Source organism: Gasterosteus aculeatus, chromosome 18, assembly GCF_964276395.1.
Source record: "Gasterosteus aculeatus chromosome 18, fGasAcu3.hap1.1, whole genome shotgun sequence".
Lineage (NCBI taxonomy): Eukaryota > Metazoa > Chordata > Actinopteri > Perciformes > Gasterosteidae > Gasterosteus > Gasterosteus aculeatus.
In genome coordinates, this window is record NC_135706.1 from 9888407 (window position 1) to 9915379 (window position 26973).

General features: G+C 46.6%; 2 protein-coding genes across 5 annotated transcripts; one reads left to right on the top strand and one right to left on the bottom strand.

The window, feature by feature from the left end:
- Nucleotides 1-1739: 1739 nt before the first annotated feature.
- LOC120807944 (uncharacterized) lies at nt 1740-20611 on the top strand. 3 transcript variants are annotated; one of them, XM_040160447.2, is made up of 23 exons: nt 3533-3676; nt 3833-3903; nt 4163-5565; nt 5998-9178; nt 9419-9592; nt 10013-10051; nt 10529-10647; nt 11590-11746; nt 11898-12037; nt 13029-13155; nt 13438-13473; nt 14220-14383; nt 14542-14665; nt 15021-15166; nt 16226-16352; nt 16999-17028; nt 17139-17251; nt 17745-17877; nt 18022-18161; nt 18699-18822; nt 18921-19079; nt 19244-19406; nt 19822-20611. In XM_040160447.2, exons 2-23 carry the CDS (start codon nt 3856-3858, stop codon nt 19908-19910), a joined length of 6936 nt encoding a protein of 2311 aa, XP_040016381.2. In that variant the 5' UTR covers nt 3533-3676; nt 3833-3855; the 3' UTR covers nt 19911-20611. The 3 variants fall into 3 exon arrangements, with proteins under 3 accessions (XP_077949275.1, XP_077949276.1, XP_040016381.2); XM_078093149.1 differs by lacking the exons at nt 3533-3676; nt 3833-3903 and adding an exon at nt 1740-1993; XM_078093150.1 differs by lacking the exon at nt 3833-3903 and having other exon boundaries at nt 3471-3676.
- Nucleotides 20382-26973, bottom strand: LOC120807945 (NAD(P)H oxidoreductase RTN4IP1, mitochondrial). Of its 2 annotated transcripts, none has more exons than XM_040160448.2 (9): nt 26343-26973; nt 26109-26260; nt 25297-25365; nt 24809-24933; nt 24276-24324; nt 24031-24167; nt 23420-23603; nt 22197-22292; nt 20382-21295 (listed from the first exon to the last, which is right to left on the bottom strand). In XM_040160448.2, exons 1-9 carry the CDS (start codon nt 26638-26640, stop codon nt 21092-21094), a joined length of 1314 nt encoding a protein of 437 aa, XP_040016382.2. In that variant the 5' UTR covers nt 26641-26973; the 3' UTR covers nt 20382-21091. The 2 variants fall into 2 exon arrangements, with proteins under 2 accessions (XP_040016382.2, XP_040016383.2); XM_040160449.2 differs by having other exon boundaries at nt 20382-21754.

Below are 26973 nucleotides of genomic sequence, written 5' to 3' on the forward strand. Positions count from 1 at the left end.
AACTCGCTGCCACACAGCCGGTTGAAATGGTATTAGTCTTCTTCCACGTCATCGTTGGGATTTTCATTTGAAAGAATCTTATTCCATGAGTATTAGACCAATGATCTGAACTCTCCGCTGACCGGTTGTCTGGATGCACGATGTGGGTTACTCCCTAGTTACCCACGTTTTCAGCTGTCCTGGATACGGACCGTGGCGGGTCAAAAGGATTAGTGTGATTTCCTGCTGTGGTCCTGTTGGGGGGAGACAAGGTAATGGGTCTGCCGGGCGGTCTAACTGGGGATCAGGATACATTGTAGCTGCTGGAGCGTTGGCTGACCAATTAGTGAGCTCTGCCGTGTTGATATTTTATTCAACAAGGCAGTCAAAATATGCCATTTCTTTCCCGGTGGAAGGCTACTCAGGTTTCGGTCTATTGACATGAAAAAACAAACAGTTGCTTCCTCCTTCGCAATCTCTTGTTCCAACCATCTACATGCCTTTGAATCGTTAGCGTTAGAATTAGTGCAAAGGTTTGGCCATGAAAGTGTGAGGGGCAGCTACAAAGTACAACCCCTTAGATTACAATCCTAGTTTAAAAAGTTTAAAGAAAAATAGGCAGATGGTTGGAACTAATCTTGAATAACCCAAGAGCCTCCCTGCAGCAAAATACGGAAACTATTGACTCCGGCCCCTGAAGTCTGAACCGATCTTGGTGGATACAGAGAAAGAGTTTTTTTTTTTTATCTCTCTCCGTCAACAACAACAAAGCAGCTGTTTACACACAGCGGAGCTGCTGAATGTAACAGGAGGAGACCACTTGAGCAGCTGCCAGGTAAGCATGCCTGCAGCAGTATGTGACGAAAAACACCAGTAGTAAAATGTGTGAAATTTGCATACTCCGTGTATCACAGGTTCCAGGGTGTGTTGAAGGCAGCGGAGGGGACGAGACATTGAACGGTGCATTTTGCCCCGGGATTTATTCACATGTCTTCTTTTGTCACCTGCTTGTTCAATTGTCTCTGAACAAGGAAAAGCGACACGTATCTGGGTGGTAAGTATGTGTGCTTCAAAAACTTGTTCTGTAGAGGAAGTGCATTCAATTTTAAAAAATGAATGTCTTTTTTCTTTAACTCACCTTTCTGTGCTGACGTCACCGGGGATACAAGCCTACAAATGTTCAACCCCCCCCCCTTCCCAATGAGGTTTGCAATGAGAAAAAGAACAAGGCGACGTGTAAATGTTTCATGTGGCGTATAGTGAGGCAGGTTTCAGCTCCCGTGGCACTTTAATAATTCATGAAAAAGATACAGAAGGGAAAACACAGCGTGCATTATGCGTGTGTTTGTGTGTGTGCGAGAATAAAAGGGTTTAGAGGACATGCATTGTATTAAAAAGTTCGATCTCGGACCAAATGAAGACCACCATTTGATTCTGAGAGGCCTACATAACAATGTAATAACATGCTACGCGTGAGAGAGTATCTTTGAGACCTGTGATTATATTTACAGCTTAATTACGTGCAGAACACGGAAAAGAGTCTTTTCATTTTAATAACACAATTAAGTGTCTATATGGGAGCAACGCTGGTGGAGCACGGTCAAAGTTATGTATTTTGTTTGCAGAATCGACAAAGTTACACAATAAGCCGCCGCATCCGTGTCGCCGCGGCTGCAGCCACAAGGTGTGTTACCTTGCTCGGGCAGATTCCAGCCGAGCCTCAGCGAAAGGAAAAAACTAAATAACACCTCCAAAGCCGCACTCGCATTGTCAACTCTCCCGTGGTTCAATGCGAGAGTGAGACTTCATACCTCCTCACGTTGATGCAATATTAATCAGGTACAGGCAGGTTCCCCCTCACGGAGGCAGCGGGGCACTGAAAGGCTTCTTTCTGCTGGAGGCCTTTTCTCTCCGGGCTGCATTTTCAACGGTTTATTCCCGAGACAACCGAGGAAGAGGAGGAGGAGGAGGAGGAGGAGGAGGAGGGGGCGAGAAGAGAGAAACACTAATTATGGTAAGAGCTCAGGCTTCGTCTCGGCACATGGTGCTGCCGGGTGCTTTGTGGGTTGATAAAACCGTTTCGGGTTTGTTGTTTGCTTTGGTATCAGGGCGCCTGAAACCTGTTTGACCTCCGACCGGCTTAACGTCACGCAATAAAACGTTTACAATCAGATGAATGAGCAAAACGTTATCTCCGTATCAGCTCGGATCGTGTGACTCTGTAAACGCTACGGAACACCTGCCTGGATCTTTTATCGTTAATGACGTGTAATAACAGAACCAGCAATAAAATGTAGATATAAATATTTTTTTCAATCCAATAATTGCCTGAGACACTCCCTCTCCTAAAGGCAGTGCGGGTTACGTGTCACACGGAGGAGAAGAAAAGGCTTTATTCAAACCTGTCTTGTGTGTGGAGAGCTTTATTTGATGAGAAATGAATAAGACAGGATAATAATAATAATCCTGCAGAAAAAGTAGCTAAATGGTTAAATTCCGAGACTAAGCAGCATGGAAAACATTGGGTTCAGCTGCCCGCCAAAATAAAAAGGGAGCACACAGGTCTGCAGAGCAAACAACCAGTTCAACATGCCCCAAAACCACACAGTCAGTGCGTCATTTCCCCTGGAAAAGTTTATTCAAACACTGCCTCTCGCTGCGTTCAAATACTACCACACGTGTAGGAATTCTGAGCTCAAAGCCCAACATTGTCCTGGACTGCTGCAGAGAAGTGTCATCAATGTGACTTTAGTCTTATAAACCAGCGTTACTGGGTCTATTTCCAAAATGTAGTGTTCATGTAATGCATGTTCATGTATGAGTGTTATTAGATACCGTGGGCCTTTTTTTGGACCGCTTCTAAAGTCACCTTTTCTTTTTACTAAAGCTTTACTTGCCAACTCGGTCCTTGGAGCAAAGTGAGCTACAGGTCAAGCCAGTCTCTCACATTTTTAACAGCAAAGTGTGACTTTGGTACTTTAGGTGTAAAACCGCAAAGCATCAACATGTGTGTTTCTCTGCTCAGCCGTGTTTAACATTTTGTGCATCATATTAAACTATTGTATCTCTTATTATCTTCTAGTCAATACACATTGTTTTCAGAAATAATAATATTTTTTAATGTGTGTCAATTCCAAATACCTCCATTGCAGTACGCTTCAAGCATTTATTGATCCGAAACACCTATTGGTAATACATTACTCATCCACCCACATATACTTTATATAAAGCTGTAGAGTAAAAAGTGCCGTATTTGCGTCAGAGATGTAAGCTTGGCTCCAAATATTATATTACGCTGCAAATACTAAGTAGCTTAAGGATCAATTGCTCTGCATCTGTGTTAAGGAACTGTACATTCATGCTTGTCAAAGTCACCGCAGTGACTTTAATGGGACTGCCTGGGAGTTGTTAGGACATGATTGCAGCCGGTTATGCAATAAAACCAGCTCAGCCAGACTAACGCTAAGTTCAGGGTTCAGGTGCGCTCGCGTCGGACGTTTACGAGGAGCACTTGAAGGCAACGCGGAGCCGCGTGTGCGTCGCTGGAGGAGCGATGTGACAGTCTTCGTAGTTGTGGATGCAAGGAGGACTAAACCCAACGTGCAGTAGTTTGTCAAGCATCTAGTATCTAGTAGAAACTGAAAACCGGGTTTGTTTTTAATACGGCCGCGAAATATTCTTCTGTGTCTAATTGAGGGTGAGTTGAACTTAAACTGCTGCCAAAAGGACTTAATTAAGGATGGATCACTTTGCTATGGGAACATTTTTACATTTTTGCGATCGTTTTTTGCTTTTACACACTGCTATTGTTTATCCCGAGGGAATGATTTTGTTTTTGTTTTATGCTCTTTAGGAGTTTTTGTTCTTACCAAAATCATGTTCACAACCTACGTAAAGAATCTGAATGATATGGTATTTTCTACGGTAAGCTCACAGGTTATAAGAACTCTTGCATGTATTTGCTATGCTTAACCATGCATGCAAGATTATCTATGACCAAACCTCGATTATTCAAGCCTGCACTCTATTTGCTTTGTTCATGGCTCAAGTACTATTTGTTTTAACACGTGTAACTGCTCTCAGCTCACTTGAAGTTTGCGTGTATTCGTTGGAAAGGTGCATGCTCATTAACCGCCGCTGCACACTGAGTCATTAATGTCAGCTACTCTCTGTTTCGCTTTAGTCTGAGAGCCCCGAGGAGCAGCAGAGCACTGGAGTCTTGGGCCGAATCGGGAGCTGGCTCTCTCCATGGAGGGGAAAGGCTCCAACTAGTCCCACTGAAAATGCCTCTGCGAGTAGCGGTCAGGCTCTTAAGTCAGAAGAGGAAAAGGAGAGTGAGGAATCTGTGAGACTCTGTGGGACAGGGACACGAGAGTCGGAGCAGGAGGAGGAGGGCCGACTATCCAATCGCAATCCACTCCGTCCCTCCGGAGACATTTTCCCTTGTGAAGAGGTGGACGCCACTCGGTCTGCCCACAGAGACGGCTCTGTTGCGAGCAGCGCTGAGAAAGCGGATCCAAAGAAGGAGGAGCTGGTGGAGTGCAGGACAAAGAGAGTCGTGCAAGGCAAGCAGAGGGAGGAGAGCGGCAGCGGCACATTAGCCGGCGGGACAGACGCCCGTCAGGTGACACATCAGTCCTCCTCCGCAGAGCAGGGTGTGGCGAGGGCGTTTGACCTTGCCCCCGGCCGGCCTCACGCACAGAGACAAGCGCAGGCGGGCCGGAGGCTCCATGTGTACCTGGAGGAGACCAGCGTCACCCACTGCGACCAGAACACCTGCGCTGGACAGGACATCGTCCAAGTCACCAAAAAGAACCTAAACGTCCTCGCCAAAGCAAATTCATCTCCAAGTTTGGATTTGAGCAAAAGTTCAGCAAGAGCAGAGGACAAACGGACAAATGTGAGGCCTGTAGTTGGGGGACAGAGTTATTACAGTGCCCTAGTGGGGGTGTCGCTGAAAGCACACAAAGAGTTGCAGTCAGAGCCTGAAGCTGAAGGACCAACAGAGGCTTGCAGCATGGGGCGTAAAAACGCAGCCAGAAGGAAAGTCAGGAAGAACTCTCAGGGAGAAGAAGGCAACAGCTCCCAGGGAAAGATGTCCCCCGGCGTCCAACATGTCCCAGAGGGAATCTCCACAACAGGCGACCCAGTAACCAGCCCTAAAGCCAGAAGTCCAAAGTCTGACGTGGGAGAGTCCTCTGTAAGCTCCTCCCCAAAGCCCGACGCGCCCTCTCAGGCCTCACCTGAAGGAGCAGAGAATGAGTCACCCTGCCCCGATAAAGCCGAGCTGTCGGACAACCTCCAGGACTCAAACTCAGTCATCGCAGCCACTCCGCCACGTGCAGTTGATGGACCCGCAGACATGGAGGGTGACGGCAGTGTTTACAAAGTAGAGCGGAGGACGGAGACACCAGAGTCCAAACGCAGGAGTCTCAAGGTTTCTCGAAGCGAGGTGAAGTTTTTTACTAAGTATGTGCCTCTGGATCCTAAGAAACATTCGGCCGGAGAATCCGAGGAATTTGAAGCAGCATTGAAGAAGCACAAAGATGAAGCAAAGGATTACCAGAAAACAGAGCGTGATGCCAGGTAAGTCTAAACCTTAACCGCACTGATTTAATGTAGAGAAAGCGGGTTGTGATTTGTCAACAAATGAAACAATGAATCATCAAATGTCCAGGAGCTGTGATGTATATTGAAAACCTTTCAAATATCACTCACTTGTTTAGGGGCAAATGTGCACCTCTAACATTGTAATATACCTGCGGATACCTGTATTGCACCAGTGCTGTGAAAGGAATGTGCTGAGTGGTCAAACAATGGTTTGAGTCATAACACAAAGTTCAACCCTGTGGTTGTTCCTGTGACGTTCTGACTGAATGTAAGAATGAGACTTAAATAAATACCTCACAACATTAGTCTGTTGCAGACAACTTTATACGTGTGTAGGTAGTTGTGCATTTGACCCATTAGATGACCCATAAATGCGTTGCTGAATCCTTCTCCTCTCATCATACGCAGACTAAACAAGCTTAAGAACATTGACGAGGAGCCCAAGCCAGTCGCTGGCGCCGTTTCGGATAAAATCACCCTCTTTGAGCGCCCTGCAGAAGGAGTTAACAAACGGACCATCCAAAGTCCGAGAAGCGCCGACGTCTCTCCAGTGAGGAACACCCGTTTATTGTTGTCAGAAAACAGGTCGAGATCAGTTGAGTGTTCCAGCACGGGCAGGTCCAGCTCGCCATCGCCCCTCGGGGACAGTGCGATGACGATCAAAGACCGAGCGAGGAACTTTGAGGGGGCATCTGAAAGAAAGAAGAAGCCGGTGATGCCTCGAAAGCCAGACATTGTAGGAATGTCTCAGAAGGCTACCTCATCTGTTGTACCAAAGTCATCAGAGGTAGACAATCAGGGTCAACTGGATACCGAAAAGCAAATACAGCAAGCAAAGCCTGAGATAACATTAAAACCGGATGGACAAGATAGCACCGCTGCAGGGTTAGAGATTTCCATTCCAAAAGAACAATCAACAGACTCCAATTCAAACAGCAAAGTGTCCGGGAGAACATCAGACCGGGGCACGAAATCTAACAGTGTTGAAACGAATGTTCCGCCTACAAGTCCCGGTGATTCTAAAGAACTGACTGACATGATCAGCCCACAGGCCAAAGGCCCAAGCAGAAAAGGCCCCCGCTCCAAAAGAAGAAAAGGCCTGGAGCCCACCGGTCCCACCAGCCCGACGAGTGAAAGCCCTCCGGATCGCTCCGCGAGTAAGCCACAGCTCACTGCTAATAAACAGCAACAGGTGGACGAGGCCGCTTGTGCCCCCAAACCACTCACGGAGAAAGCCTCATTTCCATCCGATAGAGCCCAGGGAAACACAGAAGCCCAGCAGGAAGCGTTGAAGAAAGAGCCACAGGTGTTAGGAAATCAAAAGAAGAAGTTGGATTCTTCATTTAAAAAGAAGAGCATTGAGAAACCAGTGAACAGACAGGAGGGAATACCTGAACCGTCAATCAACAAGGATGAACCCGATACTGCTGCTGGTAGCAGCGGAACCAAGGCGCCGGTCGACAAGGATCCTGTTATTTCACCTCAAAAGAAGAAAGAGGCAGGAGAACACGGCCACTTATTCTCTCGGAGGAGAGAGAAGGCCTCCGAGGAAGGCACAGAAACTTCCACCTCCTCCCCCACCTCCGCCGCGCCGGGAGAACAACCTATTAAGAAGACTGGTTTGATAGAGCAAGAGCCACCTGTTGAACAGCCGAAAGAAGAATCACCAGTGGAGGCTAAATCTACCGAGGCGAATAAAAAAGACACGGGGCGAACACAGAAGGACGTAGAACTAATAGATCAGGCTTTGAGTAAAGATGCTGGCAAATTGGAACAGGCTGAGAGCAAAAAAACGAATCAGACTGAGAAGCACAACAGAGACAAAGCACAGCAGCTTCTGCGTCGTGATAAAAACACGGCCGCGGTTTCAGAGAGCAGACGGGGTTTCTCAGAGGCAGAGGGGTGTGCGGTGAGGAATGACGCGGCAAAGAATTCTGAAAGAAAAGATGAGCCACAGCCAGCGGAAGTCACAACAAAACCAGAATCAAATCGCCCAGAACCAGACCCTCCGTCCTCAGAACTGAGCAGGCCCCAAACCGGGCCTCCGGGGTCACCGGCGAGGCCTGCGGAGTTCCCCGGAACGGCGAGAGACCCGCAGCTTCCTTCCGCGTCCCCGGAGAAAACGGAGAATTCCCCAGATGACTCACGTGCGGGTGGAGCTGACGGCGCTCGCTCCCCGAGGCCGAAGCCGATCGCCACAGCAACCGCGGCCGCTGAGAAAGCGGCTGTGAAAGCTGCGGACGGGGCCCCGTCGGCGCTGGCGCCCGCGGAGCCCGGTAGCGTGTCGCCAAAGGGTCCGTCAGATAAGGAGGTTTTGCCTCCTTCTGCCTCAAAACCTTTGAGCGGCGGCGTAGCGAGGCAGGATGCTGGTGGGTCCTTGAAAGACTCGGGAGACGTTACGAAACCAGCTCCAACACCTCAGCAGCGTGAAGGATCTCCCGATATTGCGAGTGCAAGCGAGATCACCAAAGAAACCGATGGCGCTGCTTCCGACCCAAAGGCCAATGCGGTAGAGAAGACAGTGAAGGAACTTTCACCTGTGGCTACATGTCATATCTCCCTACCTTCACGACTCAGCGCAGTCGAGAAGGAGCAGGCCAAGGAAAAACCAAGAAAAGCTCCGAGAGGAACCCCTCCCCCGCGTGCTACCGACGCGATCCAAGACATGACCCAGCATCCAACCGCCAAGAAGCACCACTTTCCTCGGGGGCGAAGCAGAGACGATTCTGAAACCCGGCGAGACGCTCCTTCGAGCTGGCTGGATGTGGATTTCCCCAGACGGACGCTGAAAGTCTCGACGGCCAAACTGACCTCCTCTGGAAGTGAGAACAATCTTCTGGACACCTCCGGCGACCTGGATGATAACAATTTCATTGAGAAAATCCGAAAGCTTTGTGCACCGTTCTCCCTCCCGCCGCGCAAACACAACCCCCTCCGCACACCGCAGCCGCCGTTCGCCATGCCCGCCATCAAGGAAGCCCGCTTTGAGAAGACGTTTGACCCCGAGGAGTTCAAGTTCGGCTTGAGCAAGAAGAGCCAATTCAGCGTGGACGCGGGCCCGAGCCTCCTAACCTCCAAGTACCAGGAAAAGGAGACAAAAAACATTCTTAAGCCCGCCAGGGCGAGTTTGGCGGACAGGAGCATGCTGCTCGGCATTCTGGACCCTCACTCCCGCCTCAGGGACAACACCCCCGTCAAAGATGAGGACGATGTCAAGGAAGAGAGAGACGAGCAGATCAAGGTGAAGTCTCGCCTGGAGGGGAGCTGCGTCCTCAACAGCCTCAGCTCCTCCATCCTCAGAGCGAAGAGGAATGGAGCCGTGTCACCCGGCGACGCCCCGCAGCTGAGCCCCACACTGGAACATCAGCCGCCCCCGCCGAGCCCGACCGCCGGCGCTGCACTCAGAGACACGCGGGCCCCGAGCTTCAGGGAGGAAGCCCGGACCGCCGGCTCTGTGCCCGGTGACTCAGGCCTTCCACTTCCTGCTTTTAACGACACCAAGCTGCCGGACTATTTGGAGAAGTACCTCCCACAAGAACCAGCGAAGCCAGAGCACAGCATAAAAGGAGAGGAGCGAGTCACAGCCGAGGTCAGTTTTTTCGGATATTTTCCCGAGCTAAAGATATTAAAAACAATTTTAAAATGTCATGCAAACAAATGAGTCTAAGTAAGACAAGTAATGATGTCATACTCTCAGAGCCAAGTGAGAGGTTTTAGCGTGTCTAAACACCAAAAAATGTATTCTGAGTCGTTTTTTTAGGGTGTTGGAGTAGAGCAGCACAAGCATAACCTTCACGCATACCTGATTTGGTTTGTTTTTGTATATCAGGTTACTGGAAAAATGACATCTGCAGCATCTGGAGTCGAGGCAGACCTCGCTGGGAAACTAGGTCCAGCGCTTCCTGCGCCTCCACGTCTTCCTGAGATTCCTCCGGGCGCACAGCCTACCCGGTTTGAGCTTAACAAGCCGCCGGCTTTGCCACAGGCAGTGGTGAGAAATAATGTAAGTGTGCAGCTTGAATACTATTAAGAGCCTCCTAATAGCTTAGTTAAAACATGAAAGCTGCATATCTTCAGACAAATTGTTATCTGGAGTATATAAATTTAACTTGTGCCAACTTTTAACTTTAATTATAAACATAAACTAGCAAAGCTCTTTCCAGAACAGCTCTGAAATGACGTCAATATCTGTTAGGAAGTCAATTAGTCGTCTAAAACAAATTGGCAGAATCATCACAGGATATTTGAACAGAACACGTCTGGCCTTCATACAACCTTCCCAAGCAAATAGTGTAAATTACCTTAATCAATTAATCAATGACCATTGAATAATTGTTACCGAGTTGATTTGATGAGCTTTCTATGTACTACTTTTTTTTTCAGTCTTTGTCACTATGAAAATGATTGTATTTTTTCATTCCAGATAAGAACTCAAAAGGGATTTCACAAGCGCCCCGGAAAGGTACAGTAGTCACCGCGTTGCCCAAATTCAACGAAAAATAGACGACGGGGGGAGGGAATCTGAACAGACGACTCCCTGTCCTGCAGAAACATCTGCTTTTAATATGGTGTTCGTGGGGGTAAACAGAGTATTAAAAAAAGCAGTGCGAATGCTCAGCTGGATGTGATTACAGTCTGATGCCAACGCAGTGCAAACATGGTGGAGCTGCATTAGGAGCACTAGGCCTCACTTCGGTCTCGCTTTAGCTGGAGTACATTTGACGAGGGCTTTTCAACCTTCTTTCTGCAGAGAAGCCGGCCTGTATTAAATTAAAGTGCAGCATTACATGAATCGTACGTCCTGGTGGTTTTGTTAGCCTGCGTCATTAATGGGGATTGAAGGGAAGTGAAATGCTATGTGAATTCCGCTTTATAGTGAAGGAGCAAGCATGCAATGTCATATTTATTTTTTTGGAGACTAACCTTTATGTCTCCGCAGATGGTGTTGTTTGAAAAACCTCAGTTCAGTGGCCAGGTGCATGAGATCTACCGGGATATGGCAGATGCTACGTCTTTGCAGCTCTCGCCTCTGATATCTGTGAAGGTTGTTAGAGGATGGTGAGTAGCTTCGTTTAAACCAGAACATTCATACTGCTGTGGCCTGTTAAGACCTCATACATTTTACTTTTACCAGTAAACAAACAAAAGTTTCTTTTTACATTCAGTGTTTCTCGCCAAAAATAATTGTGCATTTTCTTCCTCATAAAGCATTTTTTAATTTTGAAACCTGCAGTGTTTCTGTTTCTCTGCTGGAGAACGGCTGTTTCTAGACATGCTTCCCCCACCTACACCTCAGTGCAAAGTGTGCAACCAATGGCAGGAATTTGGATTGAATGCTCATGTTCATGCATGTTGGGCTCTTGCACATGTGCACTTTAACAAACTAAACTGGGACGTCAAATTAGCTAGAAGTAAAAAATGTAAGCTAGATCTCTGTGTGGCTTTTCCATAGAATAGCACAAGGGTTAGTTACATAATTCCTAGGAAATGTATCTATTGAAATAATGTGCAGATAAGAATCGCACCATGCCTTTCTAATTATGGAACAATTAGATAATGACTTACTGGAAAAACCCGTCTGGCTCTGTCAAAAGGTTATAAAATCGTCCAAGCAGCACCTCCGAAGGTAACTTATTAACCGACCATGTCCCATTAGTTGAAGCAGTATAATGATCAGTTTAAAAAAGTTTAGCCAAACTATGTATACTGTGGTTTCCAGGCAACCAGCAGACGCCTTTGGGAGACACTGCTCCTGCTTACACATCAATCTGTGATTGCATCACACAAACAGGCTAAAACATGGTTTAGGGTGAGTTTTAAAGAAACTAGTTATCAGCTCTTATCTCCTTTAAACAGAGCAATAATTTTCCCCCTGATGTTTTTTATAATCCTAATGAGTTAGCACCTTAGCACTTTCTATTTTTACCACACGCATTAGTCAGTTCTCTCCCATTTCCTTCCAACGTGTATAATCATCAGGTGTTTTATTTTTCACTGCAGTTGGGTGATCTATGAGAAGCCGGACTTCCAGGGACGCTGCATCGCCTTGGAGGAGGGAGGCAGTGAATTGACAAACATGTGGGCAGACTCCGGTCCGGAGACAGAACCACAGAACAGCCCACCAATGCTAATAGGCTCGATTCGACTGGCTGTCTCGGTGAGTGCAGCGCACATGTACTTCCACCCCACGGTCAGCTTATATGGCCCCGTGAGCCTCAGCCCATACGTGATATTGCTTGGATGCATCGCAGAGGAATGATTTAAGAACTACTGCTGATTACCGTGCTGGTTTTACCCCCTCTGTGTAGGATTATTCCCTCCCCCACATTGATCTGTTTACTGAACCGGATGGCCTCGGCAGGGTGACACCTTATCACGACGACACCATAGAGACGGGCTCGTTTGGCGTCCCGCTGAGCACCGGTTCCATCCGAGTGCACTCGGGGGTGTAAGTGTGGCTCTCAAAGCGAAAACAATCAGATCTTTGCAACTGTCCTCTGGTAAAATGTGCTACACAGCAACGAGCGGCTGTAATCTCACATTTTGCGAGGCACTTCTATTCATTTGGATTGATCGAATTTGGTAGATAGGTTTTCATCCGGGGTTTTTTTTATATTTAAGCCCTGAAGAGCAAAGAACAGGCTGTTATGAAGCAGTAAAAGCAAAAGCAAGCTAATGAGAAAACCTCTGCAATGTTGTTTATGTGACAAACAACTGGCAGTCAGACAGTAAAGCGTCATTTTGTAATGTGTGTTTGGCTCTGAAAAACAGCACAGAGATAATTACTTTACTGCGTGCCTCTTCCTCCTTTATCTTTCTCTTTGGTTTTGACCGCCTTAGGAATGTTCTTCCTGCTGTTGCATGTTATGAAATAGGAGGAGGGCGGGGGGGGCACTTCTAAAGTGAAGAGGTGGAGACTATTTGGAGGGAAACAGACAGAAATTTGGTTAAGGGGAGAATTTTTCTCCGTGTGAAAGATGTTGCCATCGAGGACATTATGTACCTTCCTCATGCTAATGAGGAAGTTAATGAGGTTGATTCAATGTAATGTCATTTAATGTTCATTTTCTCACAGCGTATTTTGGAGATTGTTTTAACATGTCAGCATTACATTTTGCTACATATTTGGTTAAAAGGGCCATTAGCCTTGCCATTTTAAAAGTAAACGCTATTCATGTTTTATTCAGAAAGAAATAGCTTTTTTTCTGTTATACTTGGATGACTCACTTCTGACACAAATATAAAATAACTAATGAAAACCCTGCCTGACCTGATAATACTTCATGTACTAAGTGCTCGTCATACCTGTAGCTACAGATGTAGATAAAAAAGTGAGTTTGTTTCTCTTTGTGACAATCATGCTTTCGATAAAAGCAAAAAGCCACACAAGTTCAGCACTAAACACCCATTAAACATGTCGATGTTCCTCTTCTCCTCAGGTGGCTGGTGTTCAGTGACCCCGGCTTCCAAGGCATGATATCTGTCCTGGGGACGGGAGAGTACCCGCTTCCCGACTCCTGGGGCTTCACGTCACCCTTTGTTGGATCTCTTAGACCACTTAAAATGGTTCGTGTAACATCTCATGTATGCCGCGGTTTAAAGAGGGCTGTGCTTTCTTATGGAGTTTAACCAGCGGGTCAAATGATTTCCTTGGTGGACACCTGAAGCATTATTGGTGTTTAGCAAGTATTGTGAGATAGTTTGCTTACGTTAATAGTTAGTTAGGGTCATAGAGGTGCTACGACTGACTGTAGGATCTTATTCTTTGTTCAATTCAACAATAACACGTACAATCAATTTACAGTGTACATTCGCCAAAGATTGTTGATGATGATATTTCTGTTTTAGGGTGGTTTCAAAGTGGAGAATCCCAATGAAGTCAAGGTAGGAGTACAATCCTTTTTTTAAATGTACTTTACTTGCATTTTCTATTTGCCTAATTGTCACAATAGTAGGAAGCAGGTGGTGTCCATAAAATAACTATACTAGTCTTCTTTCACTTTGTCACACGAGGACTAACAACTATATGCTTATGACTAATGAGCAAAATATTATAATGCTAAATAATCTACCCAAAAGGTATCTGGACAAAAGGCAGAATGTTATACTAATATTAATATAATTTCATTTAAAATGAGCAAAAACATAAACATTGTTTTTATTGCATTCAAAGAAAAATGTGTTTTCTAAAAAGTCTTGCATTTTTCAATTGTCTAACTTCAGACAAAAAACGATTAATTTACAGTCTTTTGCAGTAAATATTTTCGAATCTCAAAATAAAAGATAAATAGCCTTTTTTAAGGCTCACGTTTGTAAGTACTATAATTAAACAATTGCAAAAGCAAAAGTCCAACCATTCCAAATAATGTTCTCACAAATGTTCAGCAGAACCCAAGGACGTGTTTTTCACCTCATGTGTGGTCACGCTAAACCACAGCAAGATATTTGTCAAGAAAAGAAAAGCATTGCTTAAACTTGCCGTGGGTATTTGATCACTTCTTAGGTCTATTATTCAAACAGCTATCCTGCATCCGGTGTCACACAGTGAATACTTTAACTCAATGAAGTGCATTTGAAATCAAAGTACAGAGGATACAAACACATGAACAAGGATTCTTTCTCTCTTTCAGGCTGTGTTGTATGAAGAGCCCGGCCTTGCGGGTGCCGGTTTGGAAATCGACAGTGACGTTTTCAGTTTTGGTGAAAGTCAAGGAGACGTCACGGGCGCCGCCGGAGCAAACGCGGACTCGGGGAAACCGGTTTCTGTGGCTTCTTTAAAGATCATGGGAGGGCTGTGAGTTAATTATCTTTGCTTGCGCGGGATCGCGGTCAGCGGTAATCCTGACGTGTGCCAAACATTATTCAGGACCAACATTTGCAGCCTGAAGGTGATTTATGAGTCGCGCAGGCCCGGTTTACAGATACGGCTCTATAACCTTCTTTTCCTTCCAGCTGGGTGGGCTACAGCGAGCCGGCGTTCGAGGGCCAGCAGTACATCCTGGAGGAGGGAGAGTACCTGCACTGCGGCGACTGGGGCGGCTCTGACCGGCTGGGCTCCCTGCGACCGATCTCGGCCGTAAGTTCCATCCTGGGCTCCGTTCAAATAACGGTTTGACCGCGCAACGGGGGTTTGCGAGTCGGCTGAAGCCATTTCTGTTTTCCCTCCCAAAAAAATGCTCATCAAACAAACATATCAATGAAAACTAAAATCCCGTTAATCGTCAATTTGTCATTCGCAAAAAAGGAAACAGGCCATTGGTGCTCTTCGAATTAGCATTTTGAATGTTTACCTTGACTGATTTTGTTAGGAATTTCTACTCCCACCAAAGAAAAGGTGAAATATCAACACCGCACCGTATGTTGACTTTGCCTTTGCTCATTTACGATGTACATCCTCGCTGCGATGCTCATCAGATGCTTTCGTTCTACAGGATTTCATGTCTCCACACCTGAAAATGTTCAGCGACAAGGATTTCGGTGAGCTGGGAGTCAACATCGGCCTCACGGTGCCCGTTATTGACATGGACGCCACGGGCTACGGCGTGAAGACACAGTCCATTGACGTCTTCAGTGGCGTGTAAGTGTCGAGCAGCAACTACGAGGTTGGAGGGCTTCTTGTCTTCATGTGTCTTGAGGCAAACTTGGTCCAATCTGTCTCTCGTGGTTGGAACGTTCTGAGTTGTCTTTGCATCGTAAGCATTGAGGTATTTTTCTACAGCGCAGTTTAAACGCTTAAACACGAGGTGACGAGCACTTGAGGCTGCAGTCCCGCTATGTAATCGTGTCTTCTGGCGCTCTTTGGTTGGCAGCCAGGCCACCGCGCCCATGTCCACAGGTCGAGACAGATTACCTTGTTCACTAATGTTTAGTCGGCCACACCTTGCTTTCTGTCAATGTAACGGAGTTAGGAACATCAAGGCAAATCAGCTTTCGAGCACGCTGCTTCACACCCCTTTTCAGTGGGAATATTTAGATTAGCTTAGCTTGTTTTATTATTTAACATACCTTCAAAAAATGCTAAGGTCAGCTGAAGAAAAATGAAGAAGTGAACCCAAACAGGATAAAACCCGAAATGAATCATCAGAGTAATGAAATGCCAAACACGCGGATTGTTTTCAGCCAAGGGAGAGGCCGATAAAATGGTTGGCAACGGGGAATGTCACATTCAGTCCTTCTTCAGGAGGACCCAATAACTAGACTGTTATTAGACAGCTCGGCCTTGTCCGTGTCGCGCCGCCGTCCTTCTGTGCCTCATTCTGTGGTTTTAGCATCGCAGAGAGGGAATTGTTTTTGTCCGCGCGGTGGCACATCGGAACACCCAAATGCAGACGTGCACGGTCCCTGTTTCAACAACAACAAACACGCAGCCACACCCAGCATGTCCAAGAGAGTACATTCAGTACACAGCTGGGATCGTTTCATGCGGGAGGCCATCATCGAACGGGCCTTTGCCCAACAGTTGTTGACACACATGACAAAACGCGCTAAAAAAAGGGGGCTTGGATTCTCCTGGTTTTCATTCTTAGCACGTCGGTGTTTCTCTACAGTAAGACACGGGAGGTATCGCAATTCTGAGGCGTCAGTGGGGGAGAAAAAAAGGGTAATTCTGCCGCGTGTCCTTCTTTTCTTCTCTCAGCTGGGTGGCGTTTGAGGAGCCGGGCTTCTGTGGCGAGTGCTACCTTCTGGAGAAAGGCCTGTACGGAAGCCCAGAGGACTGGGGGGCGCTGCAGCCCAGGGTGGCCTCAGCAATGCCTGTTGTGTTGGTAAGAGCAATGACTCACACTAACGAAATCCTAATGTTTTTTCCTCCAGGTTGTCCTGTAATTGTAATAATATTGTACATAATCTGTGTTCTATCCCTGCAGCAGCTGGCGTCACTTAAGCACAATCGGTTTTAGATAGTCGCAGTCGATGAATTGTAGCGTCGCGCGAGTCATACAGTTTGTAAATATGGAAGTGCTTGTTGCTAAGGGCTGTGATTGCATGTGACCGGTCACACAACTCGTGCTTGTGACCAAGTCTGAAGAGTTGAGTTGGGAGAGAGAAGGAATCTTTTAGACGAGAGGCAACCCTTTATGATCTGTGCTGTGCAGAGGGGAACGAACTAGTCATGAGACTCAGAAGGGAAACATCTTAAATGATACTGGTGAGTCATCGTGAAGCCACTATATGAAAATATAAACCAGATGATGGCAGACAAAGATTTCATGCAAAGGTTATTGTGTTTACAGTGTTGCAACTACAATCTAAAAAGAAAATCCTTCTGAAAAGACCAATAAATGGACAGTGTTTCATTTAGCTCAGATTATAAAACAAAGACGTTATGGCATTTTGTTTTGTTATTGTGTGTCCCACTTTTGTGTATCTTATTCAAACGTCACACATCTAAACGTTTTTTCTTCCTTTCAGGATGATTTTGAGAATGCAGCTAAATTCAAGGTAAGCGATGAAACAACTCCTGCTGAAATGCCGTTGGTCTTTCTCTGTTGAAACACGCGAGAGGCTCGAGTTGATGAGTCAGATTTAATGTCTTGCTGTGCGTCCTCCAGTTGCAGATTTTCTCTGAACCAGGTTTCCAGGGCTCCGTTGTCCCCCTGGAGGACAGTGTGGCCTCGCTGCAGGACGGCGTCTCTGTGTCCTCATGCAAGGTCCTGGCTGGAAGGTCAGTAACACTGAACTCCATAAGTAGAAAATAGCCCTCTGCTAATATTTTTTAGTTGTGATACAAGTTAAATAGCAGATGCATGAAAGTCTTTGCACCATCCTGTAAAAGGAGGCGGTCGTTTTTTTGGATTTCCCAAAGGTGATCTGATCCAAATGTAGCAGCGTGTTATTTCTCTCAACTACTCAATTGTGTTGCTCATATTCCCCAAACATCTCTGAGATCTGCTGCAGGCCGTCAATGCTCCACTTGCTTACAAAAGTCCCACGTTACAACTCTCTCTCTGCATCTTTGATATTCATATTCATTTGATGTATGATCCAAAGTCCCGTGGTTATGTGTAGCCGTGTCATCCTCATGAGGATGAATAACCACAATGTTTATATTCACAGAATAACACAGGAATCGCTTTTTTCTTCATGGCCCGAGCAGCATGTGCGTGTTTTAACACGTTTGTTACGTCTGTGTGTGTGAACGTGCATTTTACTTCCAGCTGGCTGGCGTTCGAGGGCCGGGACTTCACTGGCAGAATGTATTTGTTAGAACTGGGGAGCTACCCTGACCTGAGGGCAATGGGCTGCGCCAATGCGAAATCCTCCATCCTGTCGCTGCAGACCGTTGGCTTTGTAAGTTCACTTTAGTAAATAGTACAGTGCACACCATCTTCCAGGAAACGATGTCAGGACAGTGTGAGAGTGGCCCGTGTCCAGGGAACCCTCAAGAGTCCCCGTTAGTTTGAACCTCCATCACGTAATGCACTTTCTCGGCAGGAGTTTTCGCTGCCGTCGATCACCCTGTTTGAGCGCTGCGGCCTGTGGGGCAAGCGGGTGGTGCTGACGGATGGATCGGTGAACCTCCAGCTGGTGGGAGGCTGCAGCAGAATCCAGTCTGTGCTGGTGGAAGGAGGCATGTGAGTACGGTGTGAATGTCAAGCGGCTCCTCCGCCGTCACCAGGTGCTCCTCTTGGTGCCAGTTTGTACAGCAGTGACGGATGGAGGGACGATGGGAATCTGCTCCTGATGTGTGAGATTCACACTGCAGGTGTGAACCAACGCAGAGGAAATAAAGGGCTCCCGGTGAGCCGGAGCTGCCTCCGTACGGGGGAAACTTTCCCACTGCGCAGTGAGAGACGGCCCCTGGAGTTAAACAGCAACATTTAGTGTCACAGTCAAAGTGGACGGCGGTGAAGCTCGGCTCATTTTAACGGGTCACCGTTTGCACAGCGCGGGAGGACAAAATGTAACTCAAAGTGAAAGAGGACTTCATTGCTACCAGCATCAAAAAGAACATCAGAGCAACTGAAACTAATAGTTACAGAAGCCAAGTATAATGACACAATATTTTATTCTCGTCCATGCAGAATTGATTTTTTTTTTTTTTAAACTTCAACTATACAAATTATATTAACAGGAAACGTTGCTGTGTTTTGGTCTTTCTTCATCACTAGGTGGGTTTTATACGAGGGAATCAACTATCGGGGTCCTCAGATTTTACTGAAACCTGGTGAAGTGCCCGACTGGCGCAAGAGCAGCAGCTGGCAGACAATCGGATCCCTTCGCCCTCTCATGCAGGTATATCCTCACTCTGCCGGGTAGAGCCGGGGCCTCGCACTCCTAATCAGTGTAGTTCTGACTGCATGCGTTCGGCCCTGTGTGTTTTTCTGGAGCAGAAGCGAGTGCCCTTCCGTTTAAGGAACAGACAGACGGGGCTCATGCTGTCAGTGACCGGGGATTTGGATGATGTCAAACTGATGCGGGTCCAAGAAACGGAGGAGACCGATGGATTCGAACAGATCTGGCACTACCAAAACGGGCACCTCCACTGCAAGGTACCGGTGTCGTCACGCCGGTTTTAATCGTGTCAAAATAAGCTTCATCTATTGTAATGCAGACCGGTGAGAGGTCTGCGTCTACGAGAGGTGTTGATGACACACCAGACGGTGGAATAGAGAATGAATAAACTGTCATTGAACTCCTGGCTCTGCGCCTCCAGCTGCTAGAGGAGTGCTGCCTGAGTCCCAGCGGCAGCGTGACGATGGCAGGAAGCCGCGTGGGTCTCTCCCCGGAGCCAAACAACCAGGACAACCTGTGGAGCATCACGCCTCAGGGATTTATCCGCTACAGCCAAACGTCTGATCTGGTCCTGGAGGTCAAAGGTGAGCCATCCACGAGGGGCATCACACGTACCTTTAGAGAACACAAGTATTTCCCAGGTAACAAAACAAACGCCCAGGCGCTTTGGGTTTAGATTTTTAAATATCCTTTTACCCCCCCTCACCTCGTTTTACATGCAAGACACATTCCTGATTACACTGCGGTTACATAAGATGCAACCCTTTGTACACAGTTTATGACTCTTTTTCACAATCAGCCCTCCTATTAAAGTTCTTTATTGGACTTTCACTTGAATCGTAAACTAGGTGTTACGGTCCGATGGCTTTGTTTTCACTGTCAATTACTGACACCGTGTGGACTAAATCACATCAGTGTACAAACCAAGATGCATTGTGTGTACTAGTGATATTTTACATGACTTGTGTGAACAAAATAAATACTGAATGTCTTTTTTAGGGGGGAAGCTCTACGACAAAAACCAAGTCATTCTAAACAAACTCAATCCAGCTAAACTGGATCAACAGTGGGATGTGGAGATCATATGAAAACTTACGAGCTGCTGGACTGGATCCTTAACAATATGAGAGGAACACTTCCACCAAAGGCTCCGTTATGTGTCAGTTGCAAGGCAACTGCTCACAAACGAGGTACAGAGTTGGAAAGTTCTGGAGCTGCTGCAGGAGGAATACAAAAACGTCGGAGCGGAGGAACAACACGGAGGGCTGTGGATGAATCCGTAAGAATGTATTAATACCCAGAGCGTAGCCTGAACGTTACTTCATATTACACTACACTTGACCAGTACTATATCCTCAAGCTTATTTTTTGTCTACCTGATAAATTGTGTAAAAACAGTGTTAAAACAGTTCCATATCTTTACCAAACGTTCTATTGTTTATGTACGTGTATACAGAAATATCCTTATTTCTAAGCTGCATCCAAATTGAGGGGGAAAAAAGAAAATTACAATGTCTCCTGACTCCTTTCCTTTGTTTAATCTACAAAGCACAAAACTCTTTTCAGAATAATACATTTATTTGTGTCAATAAACTTGTTAAATACATTGCACAGCAAAAAACAAGGTGCAGACTTAATGCTTGAGATTTAAAGATCCATCATTTGTGTTTGCCCAATGTTTAAATGACATCTTTTTGTTCTGTATTCACATGTCAGTTGCAATATAATGTAGGGAAATATTCCCATGGTTATGACGCGGGTATTGTCAAATAAACATGGACAAGAAAAATGCTCATTTCTTCTCATGCGGCGCCTCACCAGTCGTATAAACAGATCTACCGATTGATTTTCCTCTCCACAATTTGGTTTTGCATGTCGGCCGGTCAGCTAGTTTGGAGAGGAAAAAAAAAAAAACTGTCCCTGATTTACAATTTTATGAATCCCAGTGAAAGGAGATGGCATGGGCCGAGGAAGAGCCCAATCAATTCAGAGTGGATCGGACGGTGCTCTCGGTGCCCTCCTAGTTGAGGATACGACTCCTTAGTGGATCGATCGCAGTAACCAAAAAGAGCCTGATTGTGCCAGCCGGGCGCAGACCTGAATGAAGAGTCCACTGCCGGACGTCACCATGACGGGAACGCTGCCGAACTGAAACACCTACCGCACTGGAAGGAGTGCGCTTTTGACTAAAGCGGTGGTTGCATAACGGCAGCACCTTTTCATTTAAAGAATCGCAGTTCAATCCGTTTGGCGCCACTGATTACGGCGTCTAGTTTTGCGTTGCCATTTCTCGTTCTTCTTGCTCAGAGTCTGCGGCCTCTGAGCGACGGGTTCGCCCTAACCCCTCGGCCCGTTTGTCATCGTCTTCAACCACCCGGACCACGGTCTTTCCTCTGGCGTGGCCATTCTCCACCTTCTGAAAGGCCTGGGGCACCTGAGTAAATGGAAACTGGGCCTCCACAACCGGCAGGATCTGAAGTGAACCGGCAGAAAGAAAAAAAAAAAAAAAAAAAACCTCATGAATAGGAACTTAAATGTCAATCAGGAAATAAATTCAAGAAATCACAATTAAACCCTCTGTATATCAGTGCAGACAAGTTGAATAGCTTTTCCTTCACAAATACTTCTGGACCGGCATGTAAGGTCCACACTAGGTTTCCCCCCAAAGTACCCGACCTGAAAATGAATCAACTTAGACAGGTGAATAGCGGCTACGACTACGTCATGTCTGCTTTCAGAGCTGTAAATGTGAAAAGGTGTTGGCGGGGTGCGGAATGTGATGAGGCTGAACAACACTCCCCTCCCCCTCCCTTCCTAGTCCCACAACACGAGCAGCGGGGCTTGTTATTCTGGTCAGCATCTCTCGTCGTTAACAATGAATGGCGAGCGTGGTTGCGTCACACTGGAAACCATCCGCCCTTCTGACTGAGACCTGCAGACCGAGAGGGTGGGTGCATCAGTGTGTGTGTGTGTGTGCGCGCGTGCGTTTTGTGTGTGTGCGTGCGTGTGCCTAAAGCTTCCCGTCACTGGTCTGTGTGCGCCGCTCGCTATAAGCCCCGGGACAAAAGGACGAATGGCTGCTCAGCACTGTTTAACAACCCCATTCACCGTCTCCTGGCGCCTGACTCAAAGCCAACCGTGCACAGCCAGAATGTGATGCTCTCTCCTTCATAAAGCCCAGGGGCGGGGGCTAGAATACAGGCACGCATGGAATCTCTGGTATGTTCATATTTAATATGCCGTATGATCACCGTCCCTGCAGGAATTTGTCTGATTGGTTTGAATACGAGAGAGTTTACATTCTGTCAGCGTGCGTTGTTCTGAATGACAAGTATGCAGACCTGCACGATATCAGTAATGAGGCAGTACGGTACCTTCCCTGCATCCACCAGCTTGCTGACCTCGTCCAGGGCAGGCCCATCCGGCGCATAAAATCCCCACCGATAGAAGACGCCACTTGATATTATGTTCTAAGGGGCAACAATTACAAGTCAGTCGGGTATGCACCTCACTGGGTATAAAGGAACACAGAGGGGTTAAATGTGGGGAGGGAAATGAAAACAAAAAGATCCCCAGGCGTCCGACATAAAGAATTTGTGATAGACCGTTCAATAGCCACTAAAAATAGTTTTATATACACACACACACACACACACACACACTTATAACCGGTATTTTCTTTAGCAAATTTAACTACGTTACCAGGAGAAACACACAATCCAAATACAAGTGAGTCAGGAAGAATGGAAAGAAATCCCATCTGCTAACCATATATATTTCACACGTGACCATAATGTATTAACCCAGTTAGCCTGCTCCTCCCGGCCTGCCAGCGCTGACCAGAGGTCCAACACTAGAGGGCTCAGTTGTGCTGCCAGATGAAGAGAAGCCGGGCAACGAGGGTGTGACTGAGCCTGACCAAACGGACCAGTTGGCAACAACAAAAGGCCCAGAGGCTTGGCAAGAAACACACAAACAGTGGCATTTGCTGGGTGTGGGGGGGGGATAGCCAGCTACAATCTGCACAAACACCAAATACTGCTGCTTCAGCAGCTAACATGTGCGTGCGTGCACACACACACACACCCGCACGCACGCTTCCACCCGCACGCACGCTTCCACCCGCACAGATCCAACACCAGCCGGGCTGCCGGTCACCCACTGCCCTCATTACACATGGTGTCCACTAAGAGCAGCTGGAGGGTCAGGAGCTACATGCGAGCCTTACACCGCAGCAGGGAGTCAAAACGCTCAATGGAGGGAACGTTCCTTTCATCGGCCCTAAAGTCAGAATAATTACACCCTGCGGGCTGTCGTCCTCCTACAGCATTAACCTTTACAAAGAGGGAACATGCAGCGGTGCCAAGTCAAGTTATAACATGATTGTTCCTTCCCCATTTCGATTTGTGTCATCAACCGAATAGAGACAGAACGTTCTCTTTCTCTGGTCTCTTTCCGAGCAGCTGATGCTGCCCACAGCCCAAGCTAATGGCTTAATTTAAAAAATACCAGACTGCAGTAAGTGTTTGTCAGACCATAAAAAAAAAAATTTTTAAAAGTGATCGCCATTAGCTCAAGTTGGTTTTGCAGACTTTACCTGCATGGCCTTGTTGTGCAGTGATAACCCGGCTTGAAGCATCCCGTCCAGCAGGCCCATTGAATCGGTTTGCAGGAGTAAAGGGGACACTAGTGTGACGTACTTTGCCCCGGACCAGGGCTTCAGCAGGCCCGTCGCCCACTGCTCCGTTTCCCCGCCCACGTTGTCCAAAATCACATCAAACCTGACGGCACAAACACAAGACGAATAATTTGGTTGAGAAGGATACAAAATACTGATAGCAAGTTAGTGGTTCCAAGACACCTCTTTATTGCCGGAGCCCTGATTTAAAGGGTTTGTCGTGATGATTTACCACGTTTATTTCAGGGAGGGGAAGAGGCGTGAAGCCACGGCAGGCTCAGGCCCTGGTTTCCGTGGAAACAAGAAAGCCGGTCAGTGAGCTGTTGTGCCATGATTGCGGGAAGATGTTTACCACATTCTCCCACACCTGGACGATTCCTTTTCATAAGCCCGTTAAATGAACTGACTGCGATGCTACCTAATTAGTAAACGTAAAACTAGTAAAGAACACATTCTGCGCTCACTTGTTTTTAAAATAAAAAGAAGAGACAGCGTTGACAGTCTGGTTAAATCCCACCAACGACACATACTTCTTCATCATTTCTAGTAGTTCTAGCGAGTCTCCTGCCGTGTAGTCCACCACCTCGTCGGCCCCCAGCCCTCTCACGAGGCCTTCGGCGTTCTGTGAGCAGGTAACGGTTACGTGGGCCCCCCAGGCCTTCAATAACTGCCGACACACAAGAGGAAGACAACAGGAATACACACAGTCACAGGAATACACACAGTCACAGCAACAAACACGTCGACACAGCTGGAGGAACGCGCTCTGCCGTACCTGTATAGAAAATGTTCCAACACCTCCCGATGCTCCCGTGATCAAAACTCTAGGAGGGAAAAATAACCCAAACAAACATTCAGTTACTGTATGACACATTTAAGCAAAGCTGCTTTAGGCTGTGCGACATATGCAGGATCGGTAGCTTTCATATCCGACGGGGAGTGAAAGTTCCATTACATTACGCATCAGGTTTGATTCACACCTTCCGGGTTAGAGGCAGGATCTAAAACAGCTTTGACGCCAATTTAAAATGAAACAGAAGACCAACCCCACCACTGAAATGTATGTGACTAAAAAAATATATCTTATCAAAAGCAGAGCTCTGAATGACTGAATTCAACTGGATTTAAGAGACAAAGAGCACATTTTGAAACTCCAGGACCTTAAAATAATTAATTCCGCGTTTGATGGCCTTTTGTAAAAGTTCTCAGAGACGTCTTTGTTTCCCTGATACAGTCTCCAACATCTGTGTACACGGGTAGAGGGGTTCAATACAAAGTTAATGTATCCAGGATCAGGCAGGTGCTTGCCTTTTATTTGAAGCGCTGTCTCTGCAAAGACCACCTGCATTGACAAGAGCAGAGAGCGCCGTGTTGGCTACATAGGGGATTGATGCTGCCTCTGTGTGACTCAACAATTTGGGCTTATGGGAAACCTGCAAAAACAGCCAAGAGTTAGAATCAACGTCAAAGAAGAGATGCCAATCATATCTACTGTGAGGGCAGATAGCTCGGAGTGGCTGGATTAGATCAACAAAAAACAAAAAGAAGAGAGGACAATTTGTGTGTGTCTATAATTGGTGCCACAGAGGCTCCTGCAACCAAACAAACTTACTTCTGGTTATGCTTTGCACTTAAAGACGACATTGGGTGGAAGACTTAAGATTTTTCTTAGACACCTTCTACTATACATGCAAGAACTTAAAATCAACGCTTTCCTTTTTTTTTTTAAGTTGATTTAATAAGTCAGTTGAGGAAGGAAATCAATAGCTCTTAATGCTAATATCTCTGTGGCTCACCTCATACTCTGTCAGAGTCACAAATTCAGCCAAACTGCCTTGTTTCCATGGGGGAACAGCAGCCCACACCTGTAACACACATGACATTTAACATGCTGGAAACGACAAATAGCCGCCTACTTTCACTTTTTTTAATATGATGAAACTTCCACTAGACTCTTAGACAGCAGAGCCTGTGTCATCGAAGATATTTTCAAAACACATGATTACTAGAATACTGTACATGCATTTCTTTGAACAGTGTATTGTTCTATTATTGAATCAAATTTATATGAATCACATTAATCTCAGGAAGATTAATGTAGAGATGTGAGAAGCAGAACAGTAGAGGCCTCTGATTGTTTGTTAGACATCATTTTGTGTTGTATAATGGTTTTCCTATGCAGTTGACCATTGTACCCCAAGAGGTCATGACCTCATTTTGGGAACCACTGTGTTTGGCCAGACAATTTGATGTGTTGTATATGATACAACCTGAGCATCAACATGATGGAGTACTTGATTTTTTTGATTATTCAATTCACTGGATGAACCACAAAGATCTTAACAAATGGTTTGTCAATATATTTTCCTGATGAGCTACAACATTGTTGAGTTATGCTCCATCATGCCCCATCATGCCCTGCGCTACATGTAATATTACATCTGATCAGTTTATTATAAACAAAATATATGATGATGTAAGATAACATGCAGGTGTGCGTTTCTTTGGTCACATTATGTATTAAATGGAAACTGATGGACTGATTTTAACCCCTGGAAAAATGAAGTAAAGAAAATATACAGGGCAAAATTGAAAGTGCAGCTCGTACCTCGTCTCCTGGAACCACGTGGGTGACGTCAGAGCCACAGTCCACCACCTCCCCGGACACGTCACGACCCAGAACCAGAGGAAACTCACTGGCACCGGCCATCACGGACATCGGATCCCTCCTCAAATTAAGCAGTTTAGCTCCGTATCCACCTGAAAACCCCAAAGCACGCGCGTGTGTTAAAGTAAATTAAACTAATTACCCATTAGATTGCAGTAGAAGTCCAACACGTACCCTTCATAGATATGTCGAGGGGGTTGAGACTAGCCGCATGGACTCTGATCAGCACCTCGCTGGTAGAGCCGACCGAGGGAACGGGCATTTCTTCTCTGTACTTCAGGACTCCGTCGGTACCGTACTGATCGATGACCCAGGCCGACATACAGCTGCGCAGTGCTGAAGGTGAACTGCATGCGTTTCTCCGGAGGGACGCGCTCCAGCCCGACCGGGCTAATGTTTTGGTCGCGTGTGCAGCTTTCGCGTTAAAGGAAGACAGTAACCAGGTCGACGCCATAGCTCTGACCGAACCCATTAAGACGTCCTTCAAGTGGAAATGACCACGAGACCCACTTTGGACGCGGTTTACTCTTTTGGAAGAGTACTTGTCACTGAGTTAGCTGGCTGACTAGCTCGCTAGCTAGGTAGCTACACAGCTAATATTAGCATGTGCGCACTTTCAGAGCATACGCAACAATACAAACATGACGTTAGCGGGTAGATACATGAGCGGAGACCGACGTTTAGTGTCACATTAGGCTGAAATAAAAAGCACCGTTACGAAAGACAACAGACGCACGCCCCTCTACGGCAAGACGACTACGTAACAATTTAACCTTTGAACCGACAACGTCAGCCAATCAGAATC